This window comes from Ahaetulla prasina, chromosome 2 (assembly GCF_028640845.1).
Source record: "Ahaetulla prasina isolate Xishuangbanna chromosome 2, ASM2864084v1, whole genome shotgun sequence".
Classification (NCBI taxonomy): Eukaryota; Metazoa; Chordata; class Lepidosauria; order Squamata; family Colubridae; genus Ahaetulla; species Ahaetulla prasina.
Genome location: NC_080540.1, coordinates 143,170,082 through 143,183,155, shown reverse-complemented (window position 1 = coordinate 143,183,155; position 13,074 = coordinate 143,170,082). Strand labels below are relative to the sequence as shown.

The following is a 13,074-nucleotide window of genomic DNA, read 5'->3' as shown; positions in this document are numbered from 1 at the left end:
AGATTTAAAAAATATAAAACAGTTTGAACCTTTACAAAATGGGGACTTTTTATCAGTTGGGAATATTGAGAATGTGATGTTTCTGTATTCCCATTATGTAATTGAGGCTCAATTTATTTTTGTGACCAGGAATGCTTATTACATCTATGGGTAACCTCATCCTTAGGTACTGTAGTGTGTTTGCACTTGGTCTAGAACAGTGATGGCAAACCTTTTAGGCACAGAGTGCCCAAACCGGAAGGTGTGTGTGCGAGCGCCAGACCATCGGAAACCCAGCGACCAGCTGGCCAGTGCACATGTGCACATCAGAAACCTGCCAACTGGCTGGCCGGCATGCATGCGCACATTGGAAACCCAGCGACCAACTTGCTGAGCCGGGGCGATGGTGCGCGTGCCCACAGAGAGGGCTCTGTGCTGCCACGTGGCATAGGTTCGCTATCACGGATTTAGAAGCTCATGAAAAATGTAGCAATTGATTGCTGATGTGTGCATGTGACTCCCATATGCCCTAAAGGCCTTTTAATCCGCTGAGTCAGTTTCGGGGTTTTCCTTATGATATAAGTGGCACTAAATACTGTACAGTTAGTCCTTGACTTACAATCATTCATTTAGTGACTTTTCGAGTTACAGTGGCATTGAAAAAAGTGTCTTATATCTATTTTTCACAGTCAAGTAATCAAAATTCAGATGCTTGGCAACTAGCATTATTTATGACAGTTGCAGTGTCCTGGGATCATGTGATCAACTTTTGTGATCTTCTGACAAGCAAAGTCAATGGGGAAGCCAGATTCACTTAATAACTGTGTTACTACCCTGTTTTCCCCAAAATAAGACATCCCCTGATAATAAGCCCAATTGGGCTTTTGAGTGCATGGCAATAAGGCCAAGCACTTATTTCAGGGTTCAAAAAAATATAAGACAGGGTCTTATTTTTGGGGAAACACGGTAACTTAAGAACCGCAATGATTCACTTAGCAACTGTGGCAAAAAATGTTTTAAAATTGGACAAAACTTACTAACAACTGTCTTGCTTAGCAACAGAAATTTGTGGTCATAAGTCAAGAACTTAACTGTATATATATTTGCATTTTAACCCTTTTATTCTAAAAAGGAATGTACATAAGCTGCTGTAAATTATAATGGAGAGAACCTTGATAAAAATATGCAAGAGCTATTAAGGGAAAAGTAAAAGAGACCTCTGTCCTGGAAAAGGGGAAAACTTGAGAAATCCCTCTTAAAATGTATTTATTTAATCAAATTTAGACACTGCCCATGTTACTATCCAAGTGACTGTGGGCGGCTTACAAGTAAAGATCATGATGATGATGATGTTATCAATATAGAAAGTATATTGGAAAAGAAAATATAGGACAGGATAGGGAGGGGGCCGGTGGGCAGGTCCAGCTGAACATCAGAACTACCAGTTCGCCTTAACCAGTCCGAACCGGCAGCAGCCCACCACTGGACTTACGGAAGCATTAACATGGATACTATTAGAACCTCATACTTTGGTGCAAGCCAGTCAATCTTGACTAATAAAGCTTTTGATTTTTGTGCTTGGAATAAATTCCATTCATGCAATTTTAAATAAAATGTGCAATTTGGTTCCTTTGTGGCATCCTAGATGTTAAAATAAATTAGGGTCAAGTGGGGTCAGGGTGAGAGATTCCAAGCTATTAAAAGGCTCTGCACAAAAGCTCTTTTCTTTGATGACTTGCTAAGGCATCCATTTGGCGTTTCAGATTTACCACTTGCATCATCTGTCAGGGTCTCATTCTCTCCAGATCATTTTAAGGCTTGGATTTCTAAAAAATGATGGGTTATGGTAGATCATTCTGCCATCCTGTATACGGTATTGAGAATATGCAAATAGATTCCTAAATATATTAGGACTTATTGAGGCAGAAAGGAAGTTTCAGCAACAGATTTTATATGCTGAACCTTGCACTCTGAAGCATTCCTCAAGAAAAGTGATTGATGTCTGTGGCAGACTTTACAAGATGAGGCTAAACCTTAATAAAAAATAAATGCATTTTTTTTAATTTTTCAGGCAAGAAGAAAAATCCAGGTTTGAAAATTCCTAAAGAAGCATTTGAACAACCACAGACAAGCTCAACGTATGTATATATTAAAATTGTTATCGTGGGGTGGGTGGGTGGGGGACACGGAAAGTGGGCTGGAGCAGTTCAACCTCAATCCCCTCTTAATTCCATGAGTTTCAGCAGATTTTAACAGATCTGAAGGGTGACTGCTAGAGTGGCTTATCAGCTCTCCTTTGTTGAAGTGCTGTGTTTGATTAAAAGTGAGAGCAAAGAGGACTTTTGACGAGAACTAAGGTGATATGTGCTAATTCAGTGGGCTTATGTTGCACAGAATTAATAACCAGCTAGGTGGTGTTCCTTGCAAAAACTGGACTGTGATTCTGAGATCTGGAAAAGATGTTAATAAGCCCTTAACTCCTATGAGCCTGTCCTAACATCTTTAGGTTGCTGGATGTTTGTGGAGGTGGCAGAGGTTTGATAACTGGCTGGAAGTTTTTCAGGTCTTCCAGAGTTTCAGGAATCAGCGGATTAAGAATTGTTTGGAGTGAACCTCTGGATGGTCCAGTAGATCAGGGTTGTCAAACCCGTAGCGTCATGTTGTCGACTTCCCCCCCCCCTTGCTAAAATGGGGGTGGGCGTGGCTAGCGCGTGACACATCTGGCCCGTGCGGCCACAAGTTTGACACCCCTGCAGTAGGTAAAGTTGCTTGTCTCCTGTACTTGATCAAGGACCAGCTGGAGCCGTATAGTCAGGTGTTGCCATGCTCTGTCTGCCCCAGTGCTTGTCCATCAGACCTAATTGCCCTAGTTTCCAGATGTTGGTCTTGAATACATGCTTGGCTTGTAATAAAGTTTCCCTTATCTACAATCTAGCACTTAGCAATAGCACTTAGACTTATATACCGCTTCACAGTGCTTTACAGCCCTCTTTAAGCGGTTTACAGAGTCAGCCTAATGCCCCCAACAATCTGGGTCCTCCTTTTACCAAACTCGGAAGGATGGAAGGCTGAGTCAACCTTGAGCCGGAGAGAATCAAACTGCTGAACTGCAGACAGCCGGCAGTCAGCAAAAGAAGCCTGCAGTACTGCGTTCTAACCACTGCACCACCACGGCTCTAGTTGTGCATGAGAGCGTCAGCCTTGCATGTATTAAGTGAACCTTGCAGGACATGGTGCAGAGGTGGGGTGCCCCTTTTGGAAATGTGCCCATCAATGTTTTGTTTGGCAGGCATCTCTGAAGTAGGAGCAGTGGTGTTGCAATTATCATTTGAAGGGACTCCAGTGGCTTCTGGGGGCTACTGTTCTGCAGAAAGCGGATACAAGATCCTTCCCATGAAGTTGAGTTCTAAAGATCAGCTAGAGTCCTAGCTGATTCTGATGCCGCTAGGGTATCAGAACTTCCTGCTACAAAGGGGCTGCCCTACCTGAGCTGCTTGTGTTGTGACCCAGGCCCAAGTAGGTAGTAGTTCAAAAACAGACTTTATTAGAACCGCTGAGAATTAACTCATTCTCACTGTAGTCCAAACTAAATCAAAGCAAATTCTTCATAACACAATTCTTCAGTCTTATCACCAACCTTGGTCTAATTAGGCAAACTGCTAAAGGCTTTTCTTGGCAAAAGTTTAAAAGCAGAAGACGCCAACAAGAAATAAATGCAGCAAGACAAGGAGCAAGGCTATCAACATTGTTTTCTGGCAAACGCAAACGCCGTTGCTGGTCTTTTAAGCCTTATTGGAGGGGCCAGTCATCTCTTGGCCCTACTCCCGAGTCGTCCTCTTTGCTTTAGCTGCTCTTGCCTTCTGGCAGCTCTTCTCATGCGTGCATTAGGAACAGGCTCCTCCTGTTTCTCTGCCTCACTACTGTGAGCCTCTGGAGGCTCGAGAGTCTGCACATCACTCCCAGATGGCCCTGGCCCCATCTCTGCCTCAGACACAGAGCCCTCATCCAGGCCTTCCCCAGCCTCCAGGACTGGCCCATGTTCTTCCTCAGCCTCATTGCTGTCCGACTCCGTTGCCAGCTCCGCAGGCTGCTGGCGGACCACAACAGTTTGATGCTGTGGCCAGTTGGACAGTAAAGTCTCCAGAACTTAAGGCATTGGGGACTTCAGTTTGCCTTTTTTAGGTGTGGATTCAGAGGTAGCGTGTGGGTTCATAGCAACCATGAACTTAGATTATTGAGGGACTGACTGTGGGAGTCGCATGTTAGAAATTATCTTTCTCTCAGAATGGGATAGCATTTCTCCAGACAGAGTTCTTACATGCTTTGAATGTCCTCTCGGACTTAACAATTATGCCTGTACCAAAGGTGCTTTTTCGATAAGACGTTCCACTTCTTATCCAAGAAACTTCTTCAGCTCTGGAAAGTCCAGTTGTCTCTTGAAAAAGCACATTTGGGACAACCATGATCTGGATGACTGATAATCTCCATAGACATTTATGCCTGTAGAGAAAAATAGAAAGCTGTAAGGGACAGATATGCCTTGCTCTTTGTTTACTACTTTTTAAATTTTATTCTTTTATTATTTTTAAAATAATGACAGAGAAACTCTCAAAAATATATATACATACAAATAATATATATTATCAAAGAAAAGAAAAATACATGAAAAGTGTTTTTAAAAGGTATAATAAATCATTTTAGCTATAAATAGTTTACAGATCTATATATACTTACATATCTAGTACATATATACTTTTGAAGGGTCCTTGGTGTTCTCCCTTCATTTTAACCCTGAGCTACAAATATGATGTTGATTTTTTAAAAATAAGCAAACTGGTAGATTTAAAAGCAGCACAAAATAATGCACAGAGAGATATTCTTTAATTGTGTAAGTGGGAAATCACAGCACAGTTGGTGAGTGCTAGCGTTTGCATTGCATTTTAGGATATTGGGGTCATTAAACTGTCATTCAAGTAGCAATTCTTGGATTGCTTTTACTGTACATTGCATTCTAACAAGCTCACTGCTTGAACTTTTTGACTCTTTAGTTGTGAAGTTTTCATTCATTTCAAGGCTGTGACGTTGATGAAAATGTCAGGCAACATTTTTTTACTTGATCTGCAACAACCACCAAGAGGAAAACCAAGTTTCTCTTTGCTGTCTTGTCTTGTGTTTTCTGGGTTTGTTTGATGTCTTCCGTAACCCTTAGCTTCAAAGTCTGATGGGGCCTGGAAAGCCCATAAAGTCCTTTCCATTGCTTCCAGGAAAAAGATAATGTTTGCCTAGTGTGCAGGGTCATGGAGAGTGACTTGGAGCCTTGACATTCGCTGGATTAATGATTACTTGAGGATACCTTGGCAAATTTGTTAGATAACACAGTGACTTACTTTACTGAATTGTGTCAAACCGTCCTTTCTTTCTAATTTGGCAGTCAGCTAGGATAACAACCTTTTTTCCCCACTTGCTCTTGACTGTGTCTGCTCAAAAAGGAGGTCTCTTTTAGCTTATAAGTTCCTTTGGATGTAGTTTCCAAGACTTCATACAGTATCTGCCTTTTTTTCCGGGCTTCCCTCTTCTTTCAATTGATAACAAGGCATCCAAAACACCAACAGAAGTACAGTCTCCACCAAGAACCTGATACTGCTCTAACAATCAATAGAAGGACTTCTTAAGGCTGAGTGTTCTCTTGCGACTAGTTTCCTTCTCCTTTCTTTAGCTTTCAGTTGGCCATACCTATATCATTGACAAATGTCTGGAAATTAATAGTAACTCAGGTGTGGCTGCCTCACCAGCAGACATTAAATAAGCCCGTGGTAGGGAAGAAGTTACCAGTTTGGGATTGGGGAAGGTTTAAAGCTAATGTAGAACGATCAACGGATAAATTGAGGTGGACAAGATTATTTATGAAGGCTATGTAAAAATAGCGCTTTGATAAAGATACAGATTTACAGGGGCTTCCACTGTAAATAAAGTGTCATGTATAGTTGCACTGTTCTGGTGTTTTCACATTACATTTCTGGTTATTTGATGTGACCCATCACAAGGATCTACTGCTATTTCTATTGTCTTATCCTATTGCCTCTTAGCGTTATGATAGCCACTAATAGTCTATTTTTTTCAAAGTTTGTGTTTCTTCAAGTGACAGTGTCCTTTTTGTCCAGAAACTAACACTCACTGCCCTAGTTTCCTGCGCTATAATCAATATGTCTTGCAGATATAGGGCACTAAATAAAATCAATATCAACAACATTAATAAGTCAGGAAAGTGGGAGATGGTTTTTAACCTTCCCTGCTTATTAATCATAACCTATTATCCTATATATAAATGTATGCATGTGTGTGCAGGCTGTCATTTATTACTCCCTCATATAATGTGACCGGTAATGTCTTAAAACTCATCCACTCCAGTTCTGTCGAATATCTGTTGGAATTCACTGCATGTTGTGATGACACAATATCTTCCCACTTCACATTATTAACTGCTGCTGATTGGGAACTGGATAGGGAGTAATGATGATTGATAGCTGTTTCATATTTACCCCAGTATCAAAATTTAGCTCTGAAATATTCATGGAAGTTCTAAAAACTAATGTTTAAAAGGTAAGCCATTTAAAACAGACAGCGAATATATTTTCAGTACTGTATTGCTATTTAGGAGTTCTGAGTTATTTAAGCAACCTTTTTTTTTAAATGAACAATTTATGAAAAGGAAATACCTATTTGAAATTTGAAATACAGTAAGCAAGTTTCCGTTGATATCAGAAGTTGAAAATTAATGGGGACATGGACTTTGGATTACATTGAGGAAATTCAGTTTCACATTTGCAGGATCCAGTCTGGGTCGGACTCATGCTAGAACTTCAGAGAACATCTCTCGAGCAGAGTATGTGCTGTTCTGTGTGTGGTATTTATAGTTGTAAGTGGCTTTTTAATGTTGATTGGGGTGTGTTGATGGCTGGCTTTTAAGTCATTAGCTTTTGTTTGCTTGTGCTGCCCAGCCCTTGCCTTCTAAGTACTTGATAGGCTGATGGTAAATCAGCACTCCTGTTGACTGATGAGAGACCTGTTTCCCAGGCTTCAATCACTTCTCTGGCTGTTTTTGTGCCTGCTTATCCAACAATCTTGGTCACTGCAAAGTTGAATGTGTGTCCTTGTTCATTGCAGTCTGAGGCTACCAACGAGTTTGGGTCTCCTTGTTTGACCGCTTGCAATCTGGTCTGAAAGACAATGGTCCCGGTGACTGACCCAGATTGGATCCTGCTTCATTATCCTGGGACACATATATTCCCTTCTTTCATTAACATCTTCTGATTTTTCTGTGTTAAGTTGTAGTTGACTTAAGCAGGAGTCCTTTTAAAAAGAAACATTGCTTGTCCTTTGTAAAAGAAGGAATTTATGACAAAGTTCATCGGTGCTCAGGTTACTTGGAGCTATTTCTTTCATGGATAATGCAAGATAAATATGGTATTTGCAAGATAAATAAGGTATTTTCCAGGTAAGCCTACTTCTCTGTGTAATTCATCAGATCAGATTAAATGAGCAGAATTGAAGATTTACAGTATATCTCTCTAGGCACACAATTAAAGGAGAAAGGAGTCCTAATGAACCCTAACTTCAGCAGTATATAAGAAATGAAAGTCAAACATAATATGTGGATCTTTTGTGGTGAGTAAAAGGTATTTTGAGGAATTCATAATTTAGAGGAATAACTTATTCTATTAACCACAATACCCCCACGGTTCCACCCCTGGGACCCGCCCCATATAATTTCCATCCCTCACGCGCTGCCACTTTGACAGGGTCCTTGCAGCTGCAGATCTTTCCATCCGGCACGCCATGCTTATTTCCGGCATTCCAGGCTCCCTGTGCCTGCCTGCACTCCGCCGTGCATCTGTTTTGCCACACATCAGCTGTTTATTTCTGAGGTGTTCTGTTTCCCTTCCCCCAATACTCCCAGCAAAGAGTCAGTCAGAGGCCTCCTTTTCTGATTTATTTACATATATATAAATGTCCTGGCTACGTCTACCCACGGGCCTGCCAAGTTTCTGGAAATAACAAGGAAATTACAGATAAGGCCAGAATTACTCATGAATATATTCTTCCCTCCATTGAGACAGTTAGCTTGCGCCAATTCATTGCTTGTCCAAGACAAAAACCAGGAAGTCCCGCCTCCTATTTATAGTCTCTGCAGATGTCACTGCATGACAATTATGACTTGGCTTTGTCCCAACTCTTCCGCTGCTGCGCCGATCATGCCTGCGTAATCTTGCATCACTCCAAAACTGTTCTTGGGGCGTTGCCAAATCAGAAGGAGGCTCCAGGGAATCAGGCTTTGCCGGCCCCTCCTCCTCCCTTTGAATGGGTGCCAGGGAGGGAAAGGGCTCAAGAGAAGCAGGGCAGTCTTCTCCCTCACTTTCTGAATCATCCGAGTCCAGGAGTCCGGGTCCAGGAACCTGGGTCACAACATGAGGGCTCTGTAGATGCAGCAGGCTTTTTAGGGATATTCCTGCCTTCCCTGCAGCTCAGCAGGGGACTGCGATGTGTACACCCTCTAGGCGGCTCAGCTAATGGTTTGTGGGCTGTCGGCGGGCATTCGGTGTGCGTGGACTTTGGTGTGCATGGATGCGTGTTCCAGCTGGTGGCTTTCCTGCTGAAATGGCAGTCCTGGTGCGGCCAGCGATCCAGGGACTGACATGCGACCCCCCTACCACGGGGACAACACGTTGAAGGCAAAGGACACCATGAGACCTCTCCTGGGTATCATCCCCCACTTCGACTGGTTTGCCTGGATTTCGTCAGTGAAACCATTTCATCAACTGGGATGCTCTTACATCCTCATTTCTCACCCATGAGGCTTCTGACAGGGAGTGTCCCTTCTACTGCACCAAATACTATAGTAGGCCCCTGTGTCTGGGTGAGTCCAAGATCTGTTCCACCTCGTAGTGAAGATCCCCTCCCATCTGTATTAGCCGGGGCACCTGGATTGCCACCCCCCCCATATGGTGGTTGTTTTTATTGGGCATAAGAGGCTGCTATGGAATACTGGGTGGGTTTTACCTAATAGTTGAGGGAATTTTGAGTTCCACCATGACTGGATTCATGACCTTTATGATGGGGAATGGCTTTGGGACTAGTTTTCGGCAAGGTACCTTGAGCTTGAGGTACTTTGTGGAGAGATACACTTGCTCCCCAATGTGAAAAGGGGCCTGCGGGCTAAGCTTTTTATCCGCTTGCACTTTGTAGGCTACTGTTGCTGTCCGTAAGGCCATTGCATGCTTGCAAGCCACTCGTTCAGGCTCACTTCAGTGGGTACCTCCTGTGGGCACTCTGGTATTGGAACAAACTCATTCCCATTCACTATCCGAAAGGGGTGAACCTTGTGCTGGTATGCACCGTGTTGTTATAGGCCACTTTGGTGAATGATAGTAACTCGGCCCAGTCAGTCTGTTGGTACTGCATAAAGTAACAACTTTGTTGTATGGTACCAACAGACGGAGGTACTGTTCTACCATCACGTTGGTTCTCTCAGCTGCTCCATTGGTGGCCGGGTGAAAAGTGGAACTGAGGCCTTGGGAGGACCCCAGCATTTTCAAGAATTCTCACCAAAACTTAGCAGTAAATTGTAACACACACACACACACACACACACACACACACACACACACTTCAATTGGAGACCCTCCTCTTGGTACACCGTGCAGGTGATGAACAGTTTCACTACTTTTCAGGCTGACGGGAGGTTGGGACAGGCCACAAAATGGGCTTGCTTCAAAAAAAGGTCGATTACAGGAGGCAGAAATAATCAATAAACTATTGACCTGTGCAGAAATGGACAGGTTAACAATGGAGCTCAAAGATAAAGATGAATCGGAATTCTATGTAACCTGGAATACATTATATAAATGGCTAGAGAAAAGGAGGAATATAGGGATAGAGAATTAGAAACAAAGTGAAGAAAAGGGGAGAAAAAATAATAATATAAGAAATATTAGATAGGAGTAAACAGGATTTGAATAGATATGAAGGAATATGTATGTAACTGGAGTGTGATTGAATGTACAAAAACTATATATGGCATATATATGACATTATATTGTAATCTACAGGAAAGAAACAATGTTAGAAAAGTATGTACCAGACAAGTCGCACCATGTGTAACGTTTTTAAATTGTATAGTTAATAAAATGGTTTTTTTTTAAAAAAAGGCTGATTACTGTCCAGATCACGGTGTTGCCATGGCTTTCTGGAAGTTCCACAATGAAGTCCATGGCCAGTTCCTCCCAGGGTTGGGTGGGGTTCGCCACAGGCTGTAGAAGACCAGAGACTTCCCTGGCTGCTTCTTCATGGTGGCACAGATGGTGCAGCTCTGAACGTAGTCCTCCAAGTCCTGTTTCATCCGAGACCACCAAAACTGCCGATTTGTCAAGTGAAGTTTTCAGGAACCCAAAGTGTCCAGCAGACTGGGCATTGTGGCACTGTTGTAGTACAGGCATGCGTTGGGTGTCAGAAATGAGTATTTTGGATCCTTTCTAAGCCAGGCCTTTTCGCTGTGTGAGTAGCCTGTTTGTTTGAACCAGGGGTCAGCGAGCAGAACTGTTTGTATGGGCCAGGTTATATCATTCACCCCCTCCCTACGTCGGGATTGTCCCCGGGTCTGAGCAGCCAAGTGAACCATGTGTTGCAGCCTAGGCACCATGGTGTGTACCAAGTCCTCCCTGCTGCCATTATACTGTGGCTTTCTGGATAATGAATTAGCCAGGAAATTCCTGCCTCCTGGGATATACTTCAATGTGAAATTGAATCGCCTAAAATACAGCACCCACCAGACTTGTTTGGGCAACAATTTGTATAGTGTTTGGAGGGCCTTGAGGTTTTTATGATCAATCCACATCTTGAATGGGACCACACACCCCTCCAGTAGATGTCTCCATGTCATCAGGGCCCACCGGACTACGAAGGCCTCTTTCTCCCATATAGACGATCGCCATTCAGTCTCATTCAGTTTGCAAGGGTGTAGGTGCATAGTTGCATGTCCCCCCCACATTGGCTTGTAAGAGAACAGCCTTCCAGCCATCTCACTAGCATCGGCCTAAATCATGAAAGGTTTTGCGGGATCTGAGTGTTGCAGCATTGGCTCCTAGCAAATAACGCCTTCAGGTTTCCAAAGGCTTGTTGGCATGCCATGGTCCACTGACCTGGTCAAGGCCTCCCAACAAGGTGTTTGATTTTCAGAAGGTCTGTCAGCATGAGGGCCACCTTGGCGCATGATGGGATGAACTGGCGGTAGAAGTTTGCAAAGCCTAGGAAGCTTTGTAATTGGTTTTGGGGCCTGCCAGTCCAGTACCGCCTGCACCTTGGCCAGGTCGATCTCTAGCCTCTGCTGGGACACTCGGTAACCCAGGTAGTCCAACCGTGTCTTGTGGAACTCACATTTCGTTAATTTGACATATAGATTTTCTCAGGACCCTGCGCACCCATCGCTGCTGTCTCCTATTGCTGCCTCCGTGCGCCCCATTTTCAGCATCCGCACATCCCATTTTTGGCTCGTTCCAGGCAGCGGGGATAGGCAGCAGGGCAGCAATCCCCACTTCCTGGAACAGGCCAAATCGGGAGATGTGGAAGCTGAAAATGGGATGCTCAGAGGTGTTGCTAGGTGATAGAGACCGAAAATGGGATGCGCAGAGGTGATGCTAGGTGGCAGTGGCAACGGCGGCAATGGATGGTGACGATCCCCGCAGCCTGGAAGAACTGATAGGTGGTATTCTGGGAGGCAAATCCAACCGCCAATCAGCTGCTCATGCTAAATCAGGCTGTGCTGAAGCTGACCAGGCTGTTTGCTGTTTGCTGCAAGGAGGCAAACTGATGGGAGGCAGAGACGGAAGGGTTGGGGTCCACCAGGTGGGTGGGGCTTCGGCAATAATAGCTGTATAAGATACACAGACCCACGTTTGCGGGGGAGAGAAAGGGCGTCTTATACACCGAAAAATACGGTATAGCTGTTTGTAAACTATACTTTGGGAGTTATTTGAATAAAACATTTGCTGCCTTTTTATAGTTACTGCTGCTGCTTTTTTAAAAAAAGTTCTTAACATTAAAAAATCTTCAGTGTTTTAGTGATCATTATACATCTATTAATTAAAAATATAAAACTTGGAATAGAGATAAAATTCCTTGTGATAACTAATTACTGACAACCCCTAAACTTAGATTCATATTTTAAAAATTACTTGATAGGAAATTCACATACACAAGTAATAGTTTCTTTAAAGAGCAGTATTTTCCAAGTATACAGTTTAAAAATGTATTCATTTCCAAACTCTCTTAATATTTTTTTAAAAAATCAATCCAAATCAGCATTTTTTCTCTGAGTAGATTAATGTATTTTTCTATACAGGTATTCATAGGTGTGAATTTAAGCACAAATCAGATTATTTTCTGATTTTACTTTTCTTAATTTCACAGGCCACCTAGAGATTTGGATTCCAAAGCTTGCATTAATATTGGAGACAAGGTATGGTCAAGATAAATTATGGTGGGCAGGTTTGCTTGTGTGCTTGTTAGGAGGACTGAGATGGGAATTAATGAAGAAGTGAATAGGGATGAATACAATAGTCCTATAAATGTCTCTCTCTCTCTTTCTCTCTGTATGAAATTTTATTTCTCAGTCTTGTTATTTACATTTTTATTTCTTGTATCCTTTATCTGTTCAATCCAGCATTAAAAAAACTTTAACATTTTAAAATAATGTGGGATGCTTTTACAGGCATTGAATTAACTTTCCTTTAAGGGCATCAATATTGGTAGACACTCATTCAGCAACCATTCATAGTTACAATAGTGATGATTATGGGGGACTTAAAAATGGTCCTCAGAGCTCTGGCTTTGCCAGTGTCACCACAGCAACCTGATGGTCAATGCCCACCTTGCAATTATAACATTACAGCAAGCCATGATCAAATGATAAATCAAGGGGAAAGCCATTGGGAAATCAAAAGTTGTTTCTGTTCCTGCTGCTTTTTCACCCACCTGTACTCCGCAGTGCCTGCCTGGACCTTGGCTATGATACCTCCCCCCACTCCCCGCAGCATCCACACA

The 13,074-nt window shown here is 42.8% G+C and overlaps 1 protein-coding gene across 4 annotated transcripts in view; it reads left to right on the top strand.

Annotated features, from left to right (window-relative positions):
* Positions 1 to 13,074, top strand: part of MAP2K6 (mitogen-activated protein kinase kinase 6) — a 100,433-nt gene that overhangs the window by 52,334 nt on the left and 35,025 nt on the right. For all 4 annotated transcript variants that reach the window (XM_058173066.1, XM_058173067.1, XM_058173065.1 and 1 more), the window contains 2 exons: positions 2,051 to 2,117; positions 12,442 to 12,490. In XM_058173066.1, coding sequence (XP_058029049.1) covers positions 2,051 to 2,117; positions 12,442 to 12,490 — 116 coding nt within the window. The remainder of the gene's footprint in view (positions 1 to 2,050; positions 2,118 to 12,441; positions 12,491 to 13,074) is intronic.